The sequence below is a fragment of the Stegodyphus dumicola genome, chromosome 1, assembly GCF_044657685.1.
Source record: "Stegodyphus dumicola isolate Sdum_Otavi_A_Nest chromosome 1, ASM4465768v1".
Classification (NCBI taxonomy): Eukaryota; Metazoa; Arthropoda; class Arachnida; order Araneae; family Eresidae; genus Stegodyphus; species Stegodyphus dumicola.
The window spans coordinates 258,812,673-258,837,917 of NC_140768.1; the positions used below are offsets into that span (position 1 = coordinate 258,812,673).

General features: G+C 30.6%; 1 protein-coding gene and 1 long non-coding RNA gene across 3 annotated transcripts in view; one reads left to right on the top strand and one right to left on the bottom strand.

The window, feature by feature from the left end:
- The window catches only part of LOC118199499 (uncharacterized), a 93,332-nt gene extending 72,042 nt beyond the window's left edge, over positions 1 to 21,290 (top strand). The window contains exon 2 of the long non-coding RNA XR_004759953.2: positions 21,218 to 21,290. This is a non-coding gene — a long non-coding RNA (uncharacterized LOC118199499). The remainder of the gene's footprint in view (positions 1 to 21,217) is intronic.
- LOC118199498 (metallophosphoesterase 1-like) overlaps positions 1 to 25,245 on the bottom strand; it is a 53,390-nt gene that overhangs the window by 2,924 nt on the left and 25,221 nt on the right. For both annotated transcript variants that reach the window (XM_035371381.2, XM_035371382.2), the window contains exons 7-9: positions 9,860 to 9,931; positions 7,891 to 8,013; positions 2,766 to 2,906 (exon numbers count right to left, since the gene is read on the bottom strand). In XM_035371381.2, the coding sequence (XP_035227272.1) occupies positions 2,766 to 2,906; positions 7,891 to 8,013; positions 9,860 to 9,931 (336 nt within the window). The remainder of the gene's footprint in view (positions 1 to 2,765; positions 2,907 to 7,890; positions 8,014 to 9,859; positions 9,932 to 25,245) is intronic.

The following is a 25,245-nucleotide window of genomic DNA, read 5'->3' on the forward strand; positions in this document are numbered from 1 at the left end:
CAATATTCCACATTTCATACTTCACCTTATATTTTATCAGTCACCATGTGAATAAATTCTTATTGCATGTGGTTAAGCATGTAATTTTCAATAGCTCCAGATATAATTTTTTTCGAAGTGATGCAATGGGTAAATGTATTTAGGCCACTTAAAAGTAAAATGTATTTAATCAATGTAAGATCTCGCATCAATGTAATACTACATTACGACTACAACTTAATTTTACTATGCTGAAAGGAAGAAAACTAAAATATGATTATTACAATCAAAGATACAAGTAAAACACTTCTCAATTTAATAAATCTCAAAAACCTCTTCAGAAACTGTCTCCATTTGGCTTAGTTCAAAAATTTAAAACAAAAAAGTATTTTCTGTTTATATGTAAAAATTCATTAACTGGTCAAAAAATGTGAACAAAAAAAAAAAAAAAAAAAACCCTCTTTTAATACTGACCTTTTTCCACACATGGTAGTATAAGTAGTAAATATTTTTACATAGACTGATATTTCATATACACTATTAATCTTCAAATTTCTGGATGAAAATTACATATTCTAAAACAACACAAAAAAAACCTAGCTTTTTTCACAATGCTATGCACCATGATCAGTGTGAGAAACATGTGAATTTCATTCATTGTCATGGGCTTCTAATATTTTCTACATAATGGTGCCAAACCATTTAATTAATGTGATTGTTAAGCATAATGATTAGCTTTCAATGCTACGACATTTATAACTTCCCCATCATGGAAATCTTCGTGGACATTTTTACATCACTTTTTTTCTGGGGAGGGGAGAAGATAAGCCTTCTCTAAATCACCATCTAATCTAACTTCCTCATCATGAAATATATAAAAATCCAAAGAGCTTCCTGTTTTGCTTAGTATATTTTGATAATTCTTAAATTCAAAACTTTCCACAAACACTGCTCTCACTTTTAGAATCATTACAAAATTTAAATATAAAAACTATATTTAAATCTAATGATTGCATTTAATAATAAATTAATAAAACATTCAGAAAAATTTACCTAAGCAAAACATTTGATAAATGTTATACAAGTTTTTCCACTAAATTAGACAGGGAGGGAACTCCAAAAATTTCAATCCATTATTGATTAATGACATTTATGAATGTAAAATCAAGCTAGAATAAATTAAATATGATAATCAATAATGCAATATTTGAAGATGAGATAACAGGCAAATCAAACTGCATGAAATTGTGTTGTTAGCATGTTTGCTAAATAGCTAAACTTTTTTAAAAATTAATTTTCCTTTTAGTTTCTTAAGCACTTCAAAGCATAATTTGCTTAATAATCCATATCCTTAATTCAAAGAAAATTGGTACTTTTTGGCTAAAAATTCTGTTCTTCATATGAAAATTTGGGTACAATCATTTGCCTTTCATTTTATCTTTCCTAATTTTGTGAATATTTTGTACTTGGCATGCTGAAGATGCTGATGGATAGCCATGAAACTGAATATTTAGTCACAGTGCATGGAAATAGTACAGTTTGTCTTGACAGATGGGGGGGGGAAGAGAGAGAGAGATTATATCACAGAACTGTGATTATTTAGAAGAGGAAATAAAAGTAATTTTTATAAAGGTCAAATTTTCAAACTTTTTATATAAGAGCCTGTTTGGTAACACATGAAGCTATTCTGTTCTCAGGGAAAAAAGGTTCACTTGCAAGTTGTTCACTAATACACAAAAGAAGTTCAAAATATGATCCATATAATACTAAATGGAATTCAGAATGGAATATTTAAAAATACTTAACTATAATATTTTCAAAAGTAAGTACTTATTCAAGCATCCCCCATTGATGATTTTTACTTTTATATAAATTATTACATATTCATTATTTTATTATATTTCATAATGTAATAAAATCATAATCTGCACAAGTATGATGGATAAGTGTGGATTTTTGAAAGACAGCAGTTTTAAACAGCAGGACAAGAAATCACTTAAGAGTACAGTCTAATTGGAAGAGAATCAAAGAACATGAATCCTAGGTTCTTAAAGGAAAAGTAAATCTCCATAGCTAATTATAGTTGGTTACTTAAACACAGTTTTGACTTTGATTTTGTGAACATTATCCATAAAGCTTCTTCAGCTGGTGAACTGTATTAACTTGAAACCTTTCACACTCAGAAAAATTTATCTCCTTTACTTAGTGTCATTAATTCCAATCCAGTTCTTCCCAGATATCCCGGCCTAAATTCTATCTCAGCCTTTTCAAACTTTTTTTTTAACAATTTACCTCAATACATGCTGCTACATTTATTTCTCTGCTTATTAAATTTTGTATAAATGATTTTGCTTCTTCCACCTTTGCAGATTTTTTTGCTCCTCAAGAAGAGCAACAACGGTTACCTAAATCACCTCAAAATTTATATGAATTTACTATATATGTTTATCAATATATACTTTTATTCAAAATTTATATCAATTTAATGTACTTTTTTACTAAACTAGTACTACTAGTTTAGTTTTAAACAATAAAACAGAATTGGTTATTTTTAGACCTACTATAGAAGAGTTTGAATGTCTCAAATAAACAGGACTGCATGATGGTCTGACAACACATAATTACAATTTACTTTTAATTTTTTAATTACTTGCTTAAAACTTAACACTATGCCCCTATAAATAAAGATTTATTCCTCAAAATGATGATACTTTCAGAACTACAACAAAAAACCTATGTAGTAAATTTACATAAATATTTATTTAATAAAGAATAGAAAAACTTACAAGTATAAAACTCGGATCATTTTTATTTCTCCAGCTAAAGGATGGTATAGTCCATTCAGGTATCCTTTCTCTATGAAGAGTAAAACATCCGTGATGAGTGTGACCACTGAAGGCAACTCTTGGTTCAAGAAGATCCAAAATCTAATCAGAAAACATTTTCAGAATCGACCACAAAATATTTTAACATACAAATGAACATATATTTTAGGTTTAACAGCAAAAATACCTTATTACAGAATTATACATAAGGTTCTAAAAAGGTAGGTACAGGCTTTACTTTCCTTAATTCTGATCTAGATGCACAACCCAATTATAAGTTTTGAGAAATATGATAAAGAATTTTAAAAGAATAGGCTCAATACTTTGCAGGCAAAGGTTATATATATATATATATAATTTAACACTTTATGCAGCTTCTTTGGAGTAAAATTCATTTTCATTTTATAATTAAATTAACTAGGAGGGAAAGTTTGTTGTTAATTCTGTTTGTAATCATTATCGAATTGAAATTTTCCTTCTTAATGTAATAGATGTTATTAAGAATATTTGTGTTATTAAACTTTGAATCTCTTCTCTCTCCTGTTAAACACAGAAAAATGACAAACACCATATATACAGCATATGAGTAGGTCTTATAATTGGGAGAAAAAGGGATCATGAATCAATAAGTGACTACTATAGTATTCAGAAATATTCAGCTTCTTTTGCACATGAATATCAAAAGGAAATATTTTTGTCATACAAGTAAGGAATTTTAAGGGCATATTATTATCACTGAAATAGATTGTAAAGTATCATGTATGATTCATTTAAAATACAACATACAAGAAGGTGTAAAGTTTTTTCAAATGTTACAATTTTCATCAATATCTGATAATGACCCATGTGCAATTTTTTTTTTTTTTTTTTTTTTTTTTTTGTGTGTGTGTGTGTGTGTGTGTGTGTGTGTGAAATGAATAAAGAATTTCTGTTATGTGAGTTTCCAAAATTCAATAGATGACAGCACTTTACTGAAGATTTCAAAGGTTAGAGGTTATAAGTTCTTTGGTTCAAAGTGCATGGGATCTTTTTGTTGTAAAATGGCATCTAGTTCTTTGAAGATATAGATGATTTACATTCTTCAACCGAAGATGAAGGATGTGTGTTTGATGAGCAGTATTTATGATACTTCCATGGTCAGCCTCAAAAATTTAAAAAAATGAAGATATACTGAAGCCGAAGATTGTTTCTGGCTACAGTCTAACTATGGGTGGTGTAGATGGCTGTGATCAGGAAATATCCTTTCATCTAACAATCCGAAAACGTCAGAAAAAATATTATAAAAAGATATTTTTACATTTACTAGACAAGGTACTTTGGAACTCATATTTGCTCTATAAAAATGTAGTTGGGAAATGTATTACATTTTTAAAATTTTGAATCCAAGTTGTAGAAGAGCTTTTACATAAATATGATGATGCAGCTTCTGGACAAAAGAATGTTGGCAGACAGACCACCTACAATAGATAACCCTGCCCGTCTTACTGAACGACATTTTATTTCCCATATTCCTCCTACTCCTGTGAAACGTGAGCCTACAAGACAGTGCAAAGTATGTTGTTTGAAAAAGGATAAAAATGGGAAAAAGATAAGGAAGGAAACACGATTCTGGTGTAGTGATTGTGGAGTTGGTTTGTGCTTGGAAAAGTGTTTCCAGTTGTACCACACAAGACTGAATTACTGAACTACTAATAGGTATTCACTTTTATTTATTTTTTTCATTTATTTATTTTTTAGAAAATAATTAATTTTTTTTCATTTTTAGAAAATAATGCTCCACTAGAAGTGAATTTTACAACTGTCATGTTGAGTGGCAGCCGCTTCAAGCAAATATGCAGTGGTTACAAAACTTTAAAAAATTTTACCCATGCACTTCAAAATATCAATTTTTAACTACTTAAGTATATTTTATTTTGTACTAAACATTTGATTTTTCCAATAAAAAAATTTGACAATTTGTGTACCCAAATCATCAAAATAACTTAACAGTTAAAGGGTTAATGAACAAAACGTCACTCAAGTGAGAGATCCAGTACTTAATAATTATCCTTTAACAATTAGTGATCTTTTTGAAGAAGTTCTTGTATTATCTGAAATCTGTCAAGCAATTTTGAAAGATCATTAGGATTTGCAACACAATACATTGTGAATTGTTCCAAAAATAACAGTACATTCAAATTGTTTAAAAGATACTTTCTTAAGGGAGGTCCTTTTTTAAAATCCTGAAACATGAATCTACATGTTTGACAATTAAATGGCCAAACAATACAGTTAGACACTTAAAAAGTGAAACAAGACTTAAAAAAAAAAAAAAAAAAAAAAACACATGGTGTCAAATTTGACTAAAAATGGAGATAATGTTGAACCTTTGATAATTCTGTGCATTAGAAATTCCTACCACTTGGCCAAACTGTTAACAAAGAATAGTATGTAAATATTCTGTAATGAATCTGTGAAGCAACTTAAAGAAATGCACCATGATAATGAACCTGCTCACAACACAATATGGTTTCATAATACAGCATTCACCTGATATAGCACAATAAGATCTTTTCCTACTTCCACAGTTAAAACGACTTTTTTTTCAGTCATCATTTATTGACATAATACAAGAACTGGTACAAATGGGCGGGACACTCAAAATTTCACTATTTTACGTATAGCCTCATTAGCCTTATCATGCTAACTGAGCAGTTCTGCTCCAATTTTAATGCAGAACATTTGACGGATGGTTTCAGTGTCTCCCAAACCTCTTTCCTTACCAAGAAAACACTTTCAAATAACTTAATCATAAATAATCATAATAATAAATCATGTCTCAAGGATTGGGAAACACATTGGCATAATCAACTTCAATCAGAGAGGATTCCCTGAAGGAAATGTAATAATACTGACCGATAAATAAAAATCTTGCGTTTTATAAAATCATTCTCAATACTTCTTCATCACAATAATATGTCAATTTTTAAATAGGCAATTTAAAAGGAAATAAAGGCTAGCCTTCTGCAAAATAAAATATGCGGCAAGAAAGTGGGGAGCAAGTAAGAGAGCATGCACTTATTCCCCATGTGGCTAAAAATTTAGAACTACTAATTCTGACTTTTGTGTCTCCTGAAGAATCACTTTTTTGAGAGACATACCTACTGTAATAATAATAATTATATATAAAAATATGCAGACATAAAAAATATACAAATAAGATGCAGCACCTTGTGATCAAACAGATGTTACAAAAGAATGCTTTGCGATACAACTCAACATGAGATATATTTTAATAGTATGCATACTTGAATCACAGTGAAAAAATACAGGAAAAAATACTCTCAAAATATAATACTCATCTGTAGAAAAATGAAACTACAAGTATTTAAATACTGATTTAAAAAAAAAAATAATGCCTTACACAAACTTTGAATGTTTTCAATAAACAACTTAGATCTCAGACCCAGAATTATTATATTTATCTAATATGTTTCTTTTGTTTTAAAAAAATAGACTACTCCTGTGAAATTCTTCCTAAGTTGAAACAGCATAAATTGAAGAAGCAATTATGGAACACCGTCTAGCCTTCAAAAATTAACCCATGAAAGCAAAGTAAATGACACATAAAATAACTTACATTCACTAAGCAGCAATATAAATCAAAGTAAATTAGTTAAATTGCAAATATGAAATTAAACACGAAAATATATTCAACTATTTATCACTATTAACATATTTATCTTTATATCTTGAGGAATATCAAGGATCCTAGGAACCCCAGTTCAGAAATGTTTGTTCTAGAAATTTGACAACTGAGGAATAATTGCATATAGTTATGATATTAAATCTAAAGTTTTACCTCATCAACGTAACTGTAAAAGACTAATGGAGAACTTTTCATCCCATTCAACCGCTTAACTCCAACACACAACCAACAGAACTCAGTTACTTTTTGAGTAGAACAACAGCTTTTCAACACAAATCATTTCAACAATCACAACAAGCCTTTGATAGAAAACTATTGCAAACAACAGAAATTGACAGAAAAGCACAGCTACAGCAAACAAAAACTTGCGATATATTTTGAAACTATGAGGACTATTTTTTTTTCAACCTCCAATGGGCTATAAAGAAAAGACGGGTGAATATCCAAAAAGATTTTATTACCAAAAGTAATGTACAACACAGGTTATTTCTCTACATAATCACTTTGACAATTGAGGCATTTGTCATATCTGTGAACAAGCTTTACAATACCCTCTTTATAAAATGTCTCAGCCAATGATTGGAAATGAGTTGTGATGGTTTCTTTCAGCTTGGACGTGCTTCCCACCAAACCACTGCTTCAGTTCAGGGAACAGATGAAAGTCACTTGGCGCTAGGTTGGGACTATATGGTGGATGTTCAAAAATGTCCCATTGAAATTGCTGAAAAAGCTGTTGGGTTACATGAGCGCTGTGAGGACGGGCATTGTCGTGGATCAGAACAATTCCAGAAGTCAGCATGCCTCCTCGTTTGTTTTCAATAGCTCTCCGTAAGCGTTGCAAAGTTTCACAATATGAAAATGCATTAATTGTTGTTCCAGGCTGCATAAACGCCACAAGAAACACACCTTTTTGGTCCCAAAAAACAGTTGCCATAACCTTACGGTTGTTAAAGGTTCGTTTGAATTTTGTGGGTCTCTTTGGAGAATTTGTGTGCATCCATAGTTGTGATTGTCCTTTCGTTTCAGGTGTGTCATATTGAACCCATGTCTCATCCCTTGTCACAATGGATTTCAAAAACTCTTCTCCGTCAGTATTGTAACGGTCAAGAAACTCAAATGCTGCAACCATACAGCGAGTTTTGTGGTCATCAGTCAACATCTGTGAAGAAGTCTTCCTATTAATTATTCAATCAATTATTGATAACATTGTTAGCTAAATGGAAATGTTTAAATAGGAACACTCCTACCTTCCCCCCCAAAAAAAACTGTATAAAATATTTTCTTTACAATAATTGTGTTTTCTAAGAGGTCTATCAGACACAGTGACATTTTTGGGCAATTCTGCATGAACTCCAAATAATTCTAATATAACTCAAAAACCACAAAACATTTAACTACCTTGTTTGTTGACTGTTTGGATAGACATTCCCAAGTTTCCCTGAATGGTTCATTTATTATCTCTGGCGGAGCAGCATCTGGTTCTAGGCAGTGAGCATCAGAGGATCGGTACAGAGGGAAATGCTGTAAATAATTTTAAATGTTAGATAATAAAATCATCTTAAATATATAAATAGTAAAGATTCGTGAGTTAAAAGTAGAGATGAACTTATAGAATAAAAAAACTCTCAGCAATCCATCCAATATTTTTCCCCCCTCCAAATACACTCGCGAGCAAAATTAAAGAGAATAAATACATTTTTGTAATGTAACAATTTGTTACAATAATTCAGAGAAATGTAAATGTTCTTCCTCATCACAAATTACTTATTCAAGTTTATGAACTTAATTATTCAAGAGAAATAACTATTACTTCTACAGAATTTTCAGATTATAAAACAAAACAAATTTTCCACTTAGGTAACATTATTTCATAAATAATAATACCTTTGGATGCAATGAAAACAATTAAAATAAAATATTTATTAAATCTAATTTTTAAACAATTACTGCATCAATATTTACACATATGATTACATTTATTATAAATTCTAAGAGTGTTCTCAAGTTATGAAATAAATAAATAAATACAACTAATGTTATGAATAAAATAGTTATTAAATTTTCAGGTACATACATGATTGCAACCACCTTAGTAGAAGTTGCCAAATTTTCAGAATGTCCCAGACTGGCAACCATATTCATAACCATTCTTCAGCCAACCATGCTCAAACCAATCCTTCAGTAAAAGTAATGTTGCCATTTTTCATGCATTCTTTTTGTTATATTCCAAAGGCTTTTATAAATAAATTGCGATATTTTATACCTTAATTTTAAAATACGCGCTAATGGAATTTGCCAGCAATGGAAGAAACTGCAGTAAAATTTCTCCAGAAGCACGGAATTTTGAATCTCTAAAGGGAGCAACAACAAGATGCATTTGGTAGATAGTTGATGTTACCGAAGTTCATGCGTTGCCATATAACTGAAATTCTCTGATTTTTTTTAAGTGTAAACAAACCAATGTGTACTTGGAGAGAAGAACAGCACAAAAAATTACAGAAAGATTTGGAGAAAATTATAAGTGTTTTATTTTTTTAATGTATCATGCAATAATAATTTAATTATTAAAATTTACATTTTAAATTATAAAAGTACGTTATGTTAATGTTAGTAATGTTTGCCAACATACCATAAATATCATTTTGGGAATTTTTGGGAATCTTTCAAAAAAAATTTACAAAAATTACCAACTTGAATCCTGATAAGTAACTTTAACCTTTTCACCTATAAAAGTCATCAAATGTGCCAAGGTGGTTCTATTAATACATAAGGACGAAAATTTTTTTTTCAACTACAGAAGATTTGGATGCACATTTATCTCAGTAATTTGAGCAAGATAAATTTAGCCAATAAAAATAAAATTTATTAGTTTTCCTCTGATTTGGACTAGTTTTCAGCACTGGATCAAAAATCTTTTTAAATGGCACATTTTACTTTACTAAAAAAATAAGATACACACATATTTTTATATCTACAGATAAATTATGGTACATATATTTGCCTTTATTTCGGAAAACTAATTTAATACTTCAAAATATGATTATAATCAACAGTTCACAACACATCTATTTATTTAAAACTATAGTGTGAAACTCTAACCCTGCATTCATTAATTATTTGTATTTCATTAAAAAATATTCCAATGTAAACTGAGCCAAAAAAAAAGGGGGGAGATAGTTCTATATCTCCCATTCTAGTGGGCTGATTGATGAAATTCAACTTGCATTTTTCATGTCTCGAAAGTGTGACTTAGGATATAATTTGAATTTCATCAATCAGCCCAATAGAATGAGAGATATAGAACTGTCCCATTTTTTTTTTTTTGTGCGCAGTGTACATTAATATTTAATTAATTAAAATATTCTACCTGTAGAAATATAGGAGGACTATATGGAGGTAAAGAACTATAATTCTTACATTTTTCTTCATCTGGATGGATCTAAATAAAAGAAAAGTATGAAGTTAAAATTGATATAACAGAAAATATATGAAGAAATAAAATGAAATAAAATACTATTCCATGTATACAGCTTTGTAACAGATTGAATGCACACAGAACTGCTGAAATTTGTTTTTTTTTTTTTTCAAAAACACTTTACAGTTCTAGAACTTTTCACCCAAAAGTACTTAGTTCTTCTAAGAGCATAATCGGTAGTTAAAACTTCAAACTACTAAGAATATTGAACACAAGATAATGCTAAAGCCTCAAAAGTGTAAGCTCACACAGTAATCTCTCAGAACTCTTGAACTAAAAATTTATGCTCTCTTCAGTCTTATATAGTTTCCCCTGTCTGCCAAGAAATTTCCAGTACTTCTGATTTCTTGAAATTGCTGGAAGGCATGCAAAATTATACTTACATACATATTGGACCAATTACAGTTACACAAGGATCCGACATAAATGTTGTCAGGTTTGGAGACCTTTGGCGATTTCTCACCAAACTTGGTGACAAAAATTAGTTGCAAAAACCATTTCCAGCTTGGCCTCATCTAGCCAATCTGGAGAGATAGCTATTTACTTCAATGTTGAATTCTATTTCCACTTAATACCTCTGTAAGCTTATATTTATGATGGTGCTTCACATCATAAGGCTTTTTATGTTACATCATTACAATTTACATATAATTTCACTAAAACTACTTTCATGTCTATAAAATTGATAACAATATTATTGAAATATATGAATTAATGAAATTAAAAATGAATATAGCAAAGTGACCTGAATTTTTAATTAAAAATGACCTTTTGGATCTTGATACCTCTCTTATATATGGCAAACATTTAACTCGTAACTGGGGAGGTGCAGTCTCAGAGACAGCTACAGGTGTTGTTCCTATCACCCCTAGTTAGTCTGATTGAGTGGGTTTCCCTGCTAGCTTCTCCTTTTGTGACCTTGATAATTCTCGCATATTAGCTAAAATTTTTTGCACCTGCTTCATTGTGAAATTCTACTCCATTGTCTGAGAGCGATATGTCAGACCGCACCTCCCTCTCAGTGTTACGATTTCTGTCCCAGGTGGAAACATGGCTCTGAGACTTGGTCCGAGAAATATCATATATCCTTCTAATTCGCGTTATGCAGAAGTGCTGTAAAGAATTCTTGATGAAGTGGAAAGTGAATTTAGCAATGAATATGAATGCCAAGAAGATTTTGCAAATGAAATTTCACATTCCATGACATCAGAATTTTCTGAATCTGACAATGAATGCATTGAACTAAAGACTGAATCCATTTCATCTATAAAATATTATTATGGGAGGAGCTGCTTCAAGTGGTCATCTACTGAACCTCAAAGAAATGTGAGAACTCCCGCACATAACATATTTCATCTTCCAGGATTAAGAGCACATGGAAAATTGGGTGAAATTACAGATCCTAAAAGCATTTGGGAAGTCCTTTTCACAAACGAAATATTAGAGAAAAAGAAAGAACTGAAAACTTTGTATTTATGCGTAAGTTGTAAAATGCCAGTTTGTTTGGTATGTACACAAAAATTATGTCACGAATGTGCACAAGAATATGCTGAGGAAGTTGACATCTTTTGCAAGAACACAATGGTATTACTGATAGTAAGGTACTGTAATTTTTTTATGTTTTGTACAATATTTGTATTTTTCATCTGAATGTATTTATGACATGTTAAATTAAAGGAAAATAATTATTATTCATAAAAAATAATAGTTATTCTGGTTTGTTTTGCATAATTTACATTTGTGAGTGGTTTTTCATAAAAAAAGTTCATGTTGCAGAAAAGATGTTCCTAGTGTTGAATGATTTCTTTGTAAATAAACTTTTTTTTTTTTCTGTTTGAAGATAAGTGCTTATAGAATATATGGGTAAAATAAAATTTTAATATTTTGATTAGAACATTTTATTTAAACCATAACGTGATGCGCCCTGCATTATATTTAAAGAAATTAAATAATAAAGAATCTGTATGAGTCTATATATGTTTCTAGCACTGTGAGAAAACAAGGATACCTAGAGACATCAAATTTTGAATAACGTAGTCCTCCACTCCAATATGGATATCTGGAAGCCCATATTTGGAATCTGGAATTTATCTTGTTATTTATTTCATATTTTGTAAAACTTTAATGAATTTTTGAATAACAAACCCAACGATTTCAAAGCATTCCATTAATGTTGCATGCATCACGAAATTTATTACATTTCTTACTGGTATTATGTTGGTAGCATACCAACAAAAAGACATTACAGTGTCTAATGGTATTTTGCATCGAATGACTGCATGTTTGTATCACTTTTAAAATCCCGTTTTGAATTTCCCGTGGGGGTGGGAAAAAACTCGCCCCTTTGGGCTTAATATAAAATCTGAAAGCTGTCAGTTTTTTTTTTTTTTTTTTTTTAATTATGGCGAAATTTAGCAAAGTACAAAAGTATTAGGACAAAATTTTAGTATTAGAACAATTTCTTGCAATTTCATTACAAAAAAAGAATAGAAACATATATCACCATAAAAAAGAATATGCTTATTCATTTAATTTAAATAATACCAGCACTAGACTAGAAGAGAAACACGCTAATGTGACAATCAAAACCGTAAAAAACAACCTTATATTTAGCGTAGGTAATTGTCTTGAAACTAGGCTTCGGGAATTTCACTTCACACATACTGAAATTAATGAGTTGGTTTCGCTTACTAAAGTTTCTCTAAGTCAAACCCACTTTGTTTTCCAAAATGCATATTTTCGTCAAGTTGAAGGATTGGCTATGGGTAATCCTCTCAGTCCGGTACTTGCTGACATTTATATGCACTATTTTGAGATGAAATTATTTGATAAATTATCTTTTCGTCTTTGGATTCGGTATGTTGACGACACTTTCGCACTTTCTGACGGTTATAAAGAGGATTTATCTGAGATTCTATCTATTATGAATTCAATTGATCCAGCCATCCAATTCACTCTTGAAATTGAATCCAACAATTCCCTCCCCTTCCTCGATATTCTTATAATCCGCAATGAAACCGATTTTAGCACCACTGTGTACCGTAAACCCTTTGCAGTTTGTTTACCACCCCATGCCAAGTCATGCCACCCTGTTAAGCAAAAAATGGCTTCTTTTTACTATTATGTTTTCCGCACGCTAAAAGTTTGTTCTTCTGAATCTTTGCTTACCAATGAACTTAATTATTTGAGAGCAGTTGCAATTGACCGTGGATTTTCTCCCGTGATTATTGATAAAGCCGTCAAAAAATTTTCAGATTCCCATCAAAGAAGACATTCCACTGTTAGAAATAATATCAATGACCTTGTTGTGCTTCCATTTTATCCTTCTGTTAGCTATAAAATTGCACGGATTCTCCAGAAATTCAATTTTCAAGTCGGTTTCTCCCCTATTAATAAAATTCACCCTTCGATTCTAAAAGATTGCGTTTCTGTCTTGAATTCTTGGGGAATTTATAGTATATCATGTCAGTGTGGTTTAAGATATATTGGCCAAACAAAAAGAGCGTTGAAGTTTCGTATCAAGGAACATGAATCTTATGTCAAAAAAGGGGAAATTAACAAGTCTTCAATAGCGTATCATAGCTGGACTTTTAACCATAATTTTGATTTTGGGTCTGCAAAAATCATCCAAAAGGCTTCTTCCATAGGCGAATTGGATTTTCTTGAGGCTTTTCACATTCACAAAGATTTAGAAAGTTTAGTTAATGATTTGAAGTCCAATCCAGTCCTTCCTAATGCCTTTAAAATTCTACTGTCTTAATTCAATTATTTTTGCCGATAGATGGTGTTACCTCCTCGCACTTGGTACTACCAGAGGGTATAAAAATCCGTTCAGTGGTTGCTTTCCATTATTTGAAGTTCAGATTTTGAGCGTAATGTGCATTTGCCCCTCGCTCCCTATTTTAACTTCGCTAATATTTCTTTATGCTTGATCAGACAGCCTGGCTCAGTAAAAGTAGGCAGCCAGTGCAACTCTGATTAAAAATCTAGTTATTACGACGTGCAGTGCTGATAAGCACCATGTGTTTCTGTGATTCCTATTTTCTTCTTTCTATGTATTTCTTTCTCCTGATGAGGAGGGACCTTTAGCTGCCCTCGAAATCGATTGAGTGTTTCATTATACCTACGCTAAATATAAGGTTGTTTTTTACGGTTTTGATTGAATACCAGCACTGTTTACAATAACTATCAGCACAAAACAGAATTAAAAAAAGTTGTCTGTATGTTCTAAAAAAAATCTGTTTTGCATAAAATCAGTTTACTTTAATCACAGCATTCAATCTGTGCAGCATTGAGGAGATTAATTTTTCTATAGTTTTCTCTTCAAAATCTTTTTCAAACTTCTTCTTATTTGCAGGATATTTTGATATTCTTCTGTTATCGGGATTAGATTCAGAAATGTAATATACATATACATATATATATACAGTCAAAATTGTTAATCCGGACTCATTGGGACGTCGACGATTCCGGATTATAGATCATCAGTTTAAATCTGGTAAAATGGCATGCAGAAATTATAAAATTAAAAATATGAAACCGTAATTTATGAAATAAAGAACAATTCTGATCTAAACGGTAAAGAAAAAAGCTTAATATTTATTTGTTTCCTTTATTAAACATTTCTTTCAATGTAAGTTGTTTAAGTTGCTTCGTTTTATGTGATACTACTTTCTCTTTAATTCTATAAACAGACATAATTTCTTCTTCAGTTAGAAAGTTCCGCTGTTCAAGTCCTATAACTGCTATGTCAAGTTTGTCAATCGAAATTTTTTCGTTTTCAATAACCTCTGTGTCACTTTCTTCACTATTGGAAGTGAATTATAATGATGAGGAATTTGATTTAAATCATATCAAAGACGGAGTATATCGAGATGAAATACTACATTAAGTAAGGAATTATAAGCCAAATAAAATAAAAACATCTGCCCTGAAGATAAGGATAGTGCTGACAGATCAACTTCCAATTCATTGCGTGCCACGGCGGGCATGTTCCATTTCTTTTTTCAACCTTTCTTTTTCACTAAGAAATGTGAAAAGTTTCTTTTCCTTTTTTTCAACATCAACTCTAAGCAAGAACCTGTCTTCACTGCTGCCTTTTTTAAGAACCCTTTCCCCACAGAAAGTTCTTCAGGCAGTATTTGGTCACCCTGTGATAACTGTTACAGCATTTTGTATGATGCGCTTATTAGATTTGCCCAGAAATGAAGTAGAAGAAATTTATTATTTAGAGGTATGCAATTATTAAATGTTCCAGTTCTTACACAATAAAACGGCATATGATAGAAATGTTATGTTAGCAATAGCCAACAAAGTGTTAGAATAAGAACTGGGAAATGTTTCAAGGTAAAATTACTTGCCATCTTATTTAGCACAGTTCATATATAGGCAATGACAAGCTCTAGAAAATCACAATATCATTGATGTCATTTTGAAGTGACTGCCAGGCAATACTCACATGAAATAAAAAAAATAATAATAAATAAATAAAATAAAAAAACATTTAATTGATCTACAGGTGTAGAAAACTCATTTCACCACTAAAGGACACTAATACGCTATCAATGGCATAAATATCAAAGTACTCACAAAATTTTAGAGTTTAGAAGTTGCTTCAGATCACTGTTAATAATGAAAATAATTTTTGAACACTGAATAAGAAACTCATGACTCATTTTGTGATGTGTTTTCAGCAAATTTAGCATGCCTTAGAAGGCCTTTTCCAAGGAGTAAGTCATCCCAAAATAAAAATACTTAACATTCTTGATTATATTTTCCATTTGATCTTTATATAATTATACCGTGACTCATTAGTACCGAAAAGTTCAAAATTAAATTCATCTGTCCAAAATACTTTCATTCATTTATGAACTTCCTAAATTCTATGTATTTTCTAGCAATTTCTACATATTTTATTAAGTTCGGGTTATGTAATAACGGCTTCCAGGCAGTAATTCTTTTAAATAATCCATCTCCTGCCTCTCCTTGAAACGGCAAACTAACACATTTTATCCATTTCCTGAAACAGATCTGTGTACGTTCTCCTACCCTACCCTTCCCCTCACTACCTTTAAGACTATTTAAATGAAAAATTCTAACTATGTCGTTACCAAGTTTCTTAGTCATCAAAATTTATTCCCCTTTGCTTTTCTTCTTTGAAATCTGCTAATTTATCTTTGCAAGTATATATTTTACAGCATTTGATAAGCACTTTACAGCCAACATGTCTTTAAAGCTTTCCTTCAAACCTTCTATTCTCTAAGTACTTTGGATGAATCTGGTATTTGACTTACTTCAAAAATTAAAATAGCATAAAATTTTAAAACAGATTTAACTGTCTTTTATAGATGTAACTGGAATTCCAATTACATCTATGAAAGGATAAAGTAAGAAATTTAGAACTAAGACCAAAGACCAAAAATTGAAATTCATAATTGATAAATTTCAAATAATCCTATAAAAGCAATAAAGAATTTTAAAACGCTAAAACAAAAACTTTTCAAACAAGCAATACCCCAATTAAAAAAAAGAAGTTTAAAGAAAAACAAACATAATAGAAGAGCAATTCAATCAACTTCAATGCCACTTCATCAGGAGGAGGAACTTTGAAATCAATTCATATCTCTCTTTCACAAAAATTCTTGTTTTTCTGTATCCAGAATTAGTCAATGAATCATTTCAATGTATTTTAGCTATAACAGTTCACCCAAAAATTCTGGCACCTCCCCAAAGCAAGAAAAAAAAAAAAAAAAAAAAAAAAACAGAGTAAATTCTAATTATAACCATGTACCTTAAACAAAGAGAATTCTACTGAAAGAATGAAAACATAAGTGAAATAACAAAATATCTCAGTGAAAAATTCAAATCAAAATTTTACCTTTAAACAAATAGCATATAATCCACAGAATTTAAAATGCAAGTGAAATTATACAACTTTAGTGAAAAGGCTTAATTAAAACTCACAAGAAGTAATTAAAAACCTCGAGCACTTTCATTAGAACGCATTTGAAATTGTGAAGATCATTACAGTACTGACATATAGGTTTGACATTTTGGCTTTTTTGGTAAAACTAAAATACCTTGGTGAGAATAAAGGTTAAAAATTGGAACAAATGATGGAATTTTGAAACCAAAAGAAAAACTTTTAAATACTTCTATGTAAATTTTAATTTAGACAAAGAAAAAGATTACTAATTACAATGAAATTAAAGTAAATTCTGACTCTTTTAAAACAAAAATGGTAATAAAGAATATCAGCATAAAACTTTAATTAAATTTTAAAATCAATTATTCTTTAAAAATAGTAGACTCAAAAAGGTGCCCAAAAAGTGGTCAAAAAGTTTTTAATAATTGTTTTGTATATATGAGTAGAAATATCCATAAAGTTGAATTTCAGTTTTAATTTTATTTAAAATTACAGAAAAAGGTTGAAAAAAGAAGTAAAGGAACTATTGTTATAAAGTAAAAAGTATTCCCCTCATGGGCTTATCATGACGACTTTGAATATATAAGGCCCTTGATTAATAACAGAAAAGTAATTAAGAGAAAAATAAAAATAAATAAAAAAATAAAATCCTATAAACCCTTTAAAAAATCCTTCTATTTTGGGGAGCTTTCAGATAATAAATTAATATTTTTAAAAGTATTATAGGGTGTCGACTACTCAGATTTCTTTAACAGACTATTAATGAAGTCTAAGGGAATTTCATTTTCTTTTAAAATTTTGGTAAGAATTAGAATTTCTTCTTTTTGTGTTTCTACTTCTGTGCAAAATTTTTTGAAGTCTGCTAATTTGGTTAATGATAGTATTTGGAATAACTTTTTTTAGATAGGTTGTAGTTCCAATTTTTAAAATTATTAGTAGAAAAAGTAAAATCTTTTCTTTTACTAAAAAGTTTAATTTCTGTTAAGATTATAAATACTTAGATCAAGATAAACTATTTGTTTGGTTTCTATTGGTCTTTTTATGTTTTAGACAGTTTAGGTAGATGTTGCTGTTTTCAATGAGATTATAATTGTTGAAAGTAATAATGTCATCAATATATCTGTAGGTGTGTTCAAATTTACTGAAATCATTACCAGAAAGGCCCTTTAAGAATTTGAATTCTTTGGAAAATAGAAATAAGTCACAAATATGAGTGGAATATGAACTTTACATTGGAATTTGTGTTTGCAAGAAAAGAATGTTTGAATGATTAATATAGTTATTATATAGTGAAAAATGTAGTAATCATTTTTGTAAATCCAGAATATTAAGTATTTCAGGAAAAAATTCTGTCATTTCCAAAAGACTTTCATAGATTTCTTTGAGTGGGAGAGACGTGTAGAGATTTTTAAAGTCATAGCAGTTAATATTGTAAATTTTAAGATTTTTAATTACGAATTTCAATTTTTGGTCTTTGTGAAAAATTAGTTATATATATATATAATCCAAAATTATCAAGTTTCATTACTTCATTTTATATATATATACACACACACACACATACATACATACAATACAAAATCTGAGATCCGGAGTCAATGGGACTTCCGCGATTAAGGATATTAGATCATCAGTTTAAATCTAGTAAGATGACATGTAGAAATTATAAAATTAAAAACATGAAATCATGATTCATGAAATAATGACACATTTATGATCAAAATCCTAAATGCTTCAAAAAAGGGGGGGTCAAAATTTACAAAAAATAAAACTTGATATTTATTTGTTTACTTTATTAAACATTTCTTTCAATGCATTGTTTAGGTTGCTTCGTTTTTTTTTTTTTTTTGTGTGTGCTAATAGTTTCTTTTTAATTCTCTAGACAGACATAACTTCTTGTTCAGTTACATAGTTGAAGTCCTGTAATTGCTGTGTCGAGAACTCCGATTAACTTGTCAATCAAAATTTTTTTGCCATCAGTAAGTCCTCTCACTTTCTTCATTATGAGTAGCGGTATTTTCTTGATCTAGAACCATACTATAGATTTTGCCATTTATTAATTGATTGATGATTGAGAAGCGCTGTCATCACAATGAAAATCTTCAATATCATCATCATTTATTATCGCTTCTCCACATTTCTTTACAAAATCCTTTAATTGGAAAATTTCACCTTTGCTTTGCGATATTTGAAAACCTTCAAAATTCACGGCTGTCATCATAAAATTTAGATATCATTCATTATACATATTTGGCTATGTATCATGAGACTGGTGACTAAAGACAAGTTGTTCCGCTAAATTTTATCTTCTTCTATCGTGTCCTGAGCCAATTAACTCTGAATTGTATAAGTTATTTGTTATACTTACGTCTATTTCTTGCACATGCTTAAGGCTTATCTGACTCCTGAATAAATAAATTCCCACATATACTTAAGGCATAATGAGGGCTGGTACTAGATATTTTACTGCCTGGTGCAGTCTTTGTAGGTCTCAAATTCTGCTACCAACTGCCTCCCTTTGTCTTCCCTAAATTCTGTTGCCCGGTGCAGCCATACGAGACCTGGCACTGGTTCTGGGTTTATGAGAATAACAAATCAGTTATTCTTAATTCAAATAGCAATAATGTAATCTTTTGGCTTATCAGTATCATCAAGAAAATTTACTTTTAGCATATGGAAAGAAATTTTTCTTAAATATGTCCTTGTTAACTTTTCTTAGCGAACTTAACTCTGTAATCATCACCAAGCGTAATGTCAACACAAAAGGTTACCATACATTTATTATTGAATTAATAACATAAAAAAGTTGTTTAGGCATCACTACATGAGTCATTATTCAAGTTGTCATGTGTTGATAAAGATGCCGTGATAAAAGCATAATATAATAAATAATGATTCCCAGGTTGGCGTCAGGGATATAAAATATTAATAGGTGTAAAATCAACAATGTATCTATGTAGAATGTTTTGGTTTGAAATGTATACCAAGCAGTTACAGATTAGAGCCAAATTCTCGATCATACAAAATTTATGCTAAAATGATTGTTTCTTCAATAACAAGGTATTTTATTTAGTGCTAAAGTGAAATTACGAATCGGGACTCGCCATGTGTTTTATTATGAGTGGAGCAGGGAATCAAATGGACAGGCATAAAGCATATTAAAAAAAATGTTGTTGTTGCCTTTGAGGTCCAAATCTTAGACCATTCGGGATCTCAGACTTTGTACTGTATACGTATATATTGGGTTAGTCCATAAATTCGTGCAAATTTTTTGGTAAATTTTTAAGTAATATAAAAAAACACAATTTAACATTTTAATCAATTATATATTTTCCTCCATTATCTACAATATCTCACCATCTTAGAGGCAGCTTTTTTTATGCCATTGCTGTAGAAAGACTGGTTTTGATGTAAAAAAACTTGAAAGTTCATTGTGTACATCCTTTTCAGAATTTAATTTTTTTCCCAGTAAAGTATTTGTAAGTCACAAAATAAATGAAAATCACTTGGGGCAATATCTGGGGAATAAGCAAGATGTGGCGAAAGCTCACAATTAAATTCACTAATTTTTTGCAGTGTTGTTCGAGCCATATGCAGTCTAGCGTTATCATGATGAAACAACACTTTCTTGATATTCACCAATTGTGGGCCTTTTTTTTTATCAATTCTGAGTTAAGATGGCAAAGTTGTTCACTATAAACTTCTGAATTAATCGTTTGATTTGGTTCTAACAGTTCAAAACGTCCTGAATGGGGTTCATCATCAATGCTGCTTTTTCCAACTTTAAATTTTTTAAGCCATTTCTGGGCAGTTCTTACACTAATAGTGTGTTCACCATGTACACTATTAATTTTTACTGCTGCAAACCTGGCAGATTCACCACACAAAAATAAAAAATGTAGCACAGCACATTTGTACTGATTATCTATATTCATCTCCTATGGGTACTAAAATGTGTTTGATATTTACGGAAGTTGGTGATAAACTGAATAATATGTTAGTCAAACGATGACAAGTTTCAACAGGTTCAAAATTGTATTATTTTAGTAAATGCATCATAATGAATTCCATGTATACTCTTAATGCACACGAACTTATGGACTGACCCGATATATATATGCATACCATATTTACTCATGTATTTTTACTACTTGCATATTTTTCCTTTTAGCCTTTAGCACAAGATTCTGAAAATGTTTTTAATATTCACGTAATTTTTTCTTTCTTCAAAGCATTCAGAAAGTGAGCTTCTCTAAATTTTAAAATGGATTTGTCCCTGTAGAGACTGTTCTCATCTTATTAATTGATTTGCTTTTGGATTTTAGGTGCATGTATTCTGACTTATGGCGCAGTAAAAGTGGAAAGCTTCAAAAAAAAAAAAAAAAAAAAAAAACAAAACAGGTATATCTAATGTCCTTGATGGTTTTGAAGATCATTGCATTTGTGAAGACAGACTAAATGGTGATAAAGACATGAGTAATGGTAATGATACAGACGACTTGCAAAATGTAGCAGGCCACACAAAACAGCAGCACTTGATAATTTGAAGCCAAGGGAGTAGTAGTAGACATGAATAGCAGGCGAGACTGAAGATACACGGAAGAAAAAAAGATATAGATACCGCAATGTTAATATCACTATGTATTCTTATTACAGAGCAGGTTTCTTTTAAATAAATAATATTGTGATAATTAATGGCAGTTGTTTATCCACGAATATTTTTCATTTTTTTTTTTTTTTTTTTTTTTTTTTGTTCTTATTGTAACTGCATTCTTTGAAAATTAAATTACTCACATAATTTTCCTCTTGATTTTCACACGATGAAACTAGTAAAAAAGGGGAAAAACATGTGAGTAAAATATTGGTATGCATGTAATAAAAATGCCCATTTATTATAAAAGAATAAAATTTTAGGGATTAAAATATAAAATAACCTGCTAATGGCAAAATCAGTACATCATATGAAAGAACAATAAATACATGATGATAATACATGCCCTTATCAGGGGTGTTTGTGGGACCCCAAAAAATCCCCTGAAACTTTTACGGACTTACTACGGACATTTTGGAGTTTCGAGAGGTGGGGGAAGAGAAATGAAAAATTACAATTATGAAGCATTGAATGACCTAATTATAAAAGTTCAATGAATTACTTTTTTTTGCAAAATTAATAACCATAAATTTTCAAACATATAAACTACTACATTTTATGTAAATATTTTAAATTACCTGAATTAATTCTTTAAAAAAAAGTATCTAATTTCTGCTGCTTTTTTTTATTTTCTGATGTGTGTGGGCTTGTCTTTCTTTTGTGGTGAACTTCATAATTGCAGGAAGGTTGACTTTTATTTTCCTCATTTACAGTTGAAGAAATTTCCTCGAGAACTGCACATGCAGAGGTAGAAGCAGTTTGCTTTTCTGCTAATGTAGAAGGTTTTTCAGAGACTGTTGTAGGTGACTCATCTGAAATACATGTTTTTAAGTCCTCTTGATATGTTTTCCAACTTCTGTTCATATTCAGTAAGAGATCTTTGTGAATTGGATCAGTCATTGGATTTTTTTAGCCATATTTTTCACGAGGTTTCTTTAGAAGCCATTAAATCATATTTAATAGTCTGCACTGCATCTAGGGAATCAATCTTAAGAGAGGTTCTATAGTCAGTGACAAGTGTATCCATTAAGTTGAATGCACTTCCCCTAATGGGCCATGGGAGCAGTTAAGGCAGGCTTTGACCAATTTAGCCAATATAGGATACTTATAATCATTTGTAAAATCATCTTTTAAATTAAAAACTTTAGACCAATATTTATCAATTGTACACTTGACTTGATTTCCACTTTCATCAGATGTGTAGAGCATTTCTTTGGTGATATCAATATCACTCTGGTATAACCTTATTTCAGCTTCTACTTTTGACTTTTCATTATCACTAAAAATATGGGACATAAAAGATGATAATTTTTCAAAAGCTAATATTGTACTGGTTTTACCTCTTAGCTCTAGATCTAATGCTGTAAAACTAATTAGATATGAATTTTTAAGGGGTAATTTCTGTTTCATATACTGTGCTGTATTAGTATAAGCTTTCATCAGAGAAATTTGGAATTCTTTTGCTATTGGATGATTTTTTGATAATTTCTTCAGGAGAGTGGAAGCTTCTGCACCAGTAAATATTACTTTGCTAGGTAGATGGAATTCTGGATTTGTGACATCAACCTTTAATAAATCATTATAAGGTGTGCACTCTATATTTTATGGTTTCATAAAAAAAAGAAAAAAATGTTGCCATCAATTTATAAATACTGGAATGTATTAAATGAAGCATTGGTTTTTTTTGTTTCAAATAATTTAATATATGTGTTGAACTCTGGTAATACTACTGAATATAATGCCATATGCAATAAAGTTTTGTTTTGCATAACAAATAACCCATTTAGTATTCTTTTTTCCCAAGCTAAAGCATCCTTTGTGAGTTGTTGGGAATGCAAGCAAGAATACACCCCTTCAACAATTTTTTTCTGAGCTGCAGAAAAATTTTTATTTTATTGTATACAGTTTCAACATAAGAAAAATAAATCCCCTTTATCAGTTTTATCCAAGTAGTGAAAATAAAATGCAACAAGAGCATCCCACAGATCTTTGATTCTTTCTAAAACACATAAAATGTACACCCACCTATGGTCTGGTCTCTTCAAGGGCTTAAGTTTTTTAATGGCAAGGGATTCACAGATTTTTAAAAAATTTTCTCTTCTACTGCAGCTTTTCATATCAAAATAGATGTCATCAAACAAATCTTCTAAGTATCTATCAAAACATGAAGCAAATTTTTTTGCACAGTTATTAGCTGTGTGACATGTGTCACCAGCAATATCTAATAAGTGGGGTGCTTTGTTTGATCGTATTCTGGTTTCAACACCCTTTTTTTTTCCCACGCATGGTGTTACATGAGTCCATTAATACACTAATTAAGTTTGCCCATGGAATATTATTATCTTCAATAGTATTAACAACTGCTTTAAGAACAGCTTTTGAATTGCAAGATTCCATCTTTAGAGATGCAAAATGATGAACTACAACTTCATTTTGATTGTTGTCATAAAACTGCACCAATATTGCCAGTATACTTTCTTGAGCATTGCTAGTACTTTCATCCAAATTTAGAGAAAATGGAGTCTCCTTTAAAGTTTTAATGATATTTTCCTTAATAGTTTTTGAGAGCCCATATTTCATCTTATAACATGCAGTAGTCCTGGACATTTCCAACGAGTTTAGTGCCGTCTGATCGCGGCTCAACTGTTTGCAGAGTTCAATTAAATTGGGAGCTACATTGAAAGAAAGAGAATTCTCGGCGATAAACGAAGTTATTAATACCTCTTCGCGTGCTTTTCTTGTCACTATATCCAATGGCCGAGCATCAGTCTCCAGTAAGTCATCAGTATTTTTTGAATTAGCATAATTACTTAAAGTCATTGAATGTCTAATGCCCTTTGAATATTTTATGTGCGTCACAGTTTTAGAATGATTTGTGAAAGCCTTGAATCCTTCCCCACCATACTTCAGCAGTGAGTTACAAAAAACACAATATGCTTGTCCAGCAACATTTATTTTCTTGCACCATGTGCCGATGGTATCCCCATTACCATCTCTCGGTTCAATCCAATTCCACCTAAATGCATTCCAGACACCTTCTTCTAATTGTATAATATCACTATTTATATTGAGAAATTTCATAGTGAAATTCTCTTGCGTACATAAATAAAAAAAATATTTCAATAAACGAAACAAAAAATTTACACGTGCATCAATAAATGAAACGAAAATTTTACACAGCGGAGAAAAAAATGATCAGAAGCGATCAATGACAAATAGCTAATACGACGAAAAATCCCCCTTCTCTACTTTTGGCACCATGCCAGGAGAGATAAGACCTTTGAACCCAGAGTCACGTGATCGCACATCTGGTCAAACGAAGTCTCTCCCTTTTTTTTCTGCCGCGCCTACTTGTCCAAAAGAATCCAGAAGAGAATGTCCGAGAACCGGGGGAATGAGTCATAACTCGCAATAAGGAAAGAACAAAAAAGAAGTTTTTTCCCCCTTTTCACGCATTATCACTGCATTTGGAGAAAGAAAGGAAAAGTTTTCACCACACACACTGACCTTGCGTTTTCTGCTTTCAAAGCAAACAAAATTACCCAGATCAAAATAAATAATTCATTATTATTCCTACTTCCTTTTGAACGACGATCCCGAAGTTCAAAATCCCCGGAATTCCGGGGTTTCCCTGGAGCACAAACACCCCTGCCTTATTACACCTGCATTTTGCAAATCTATGTGTAGAAACAAAGTTTTATT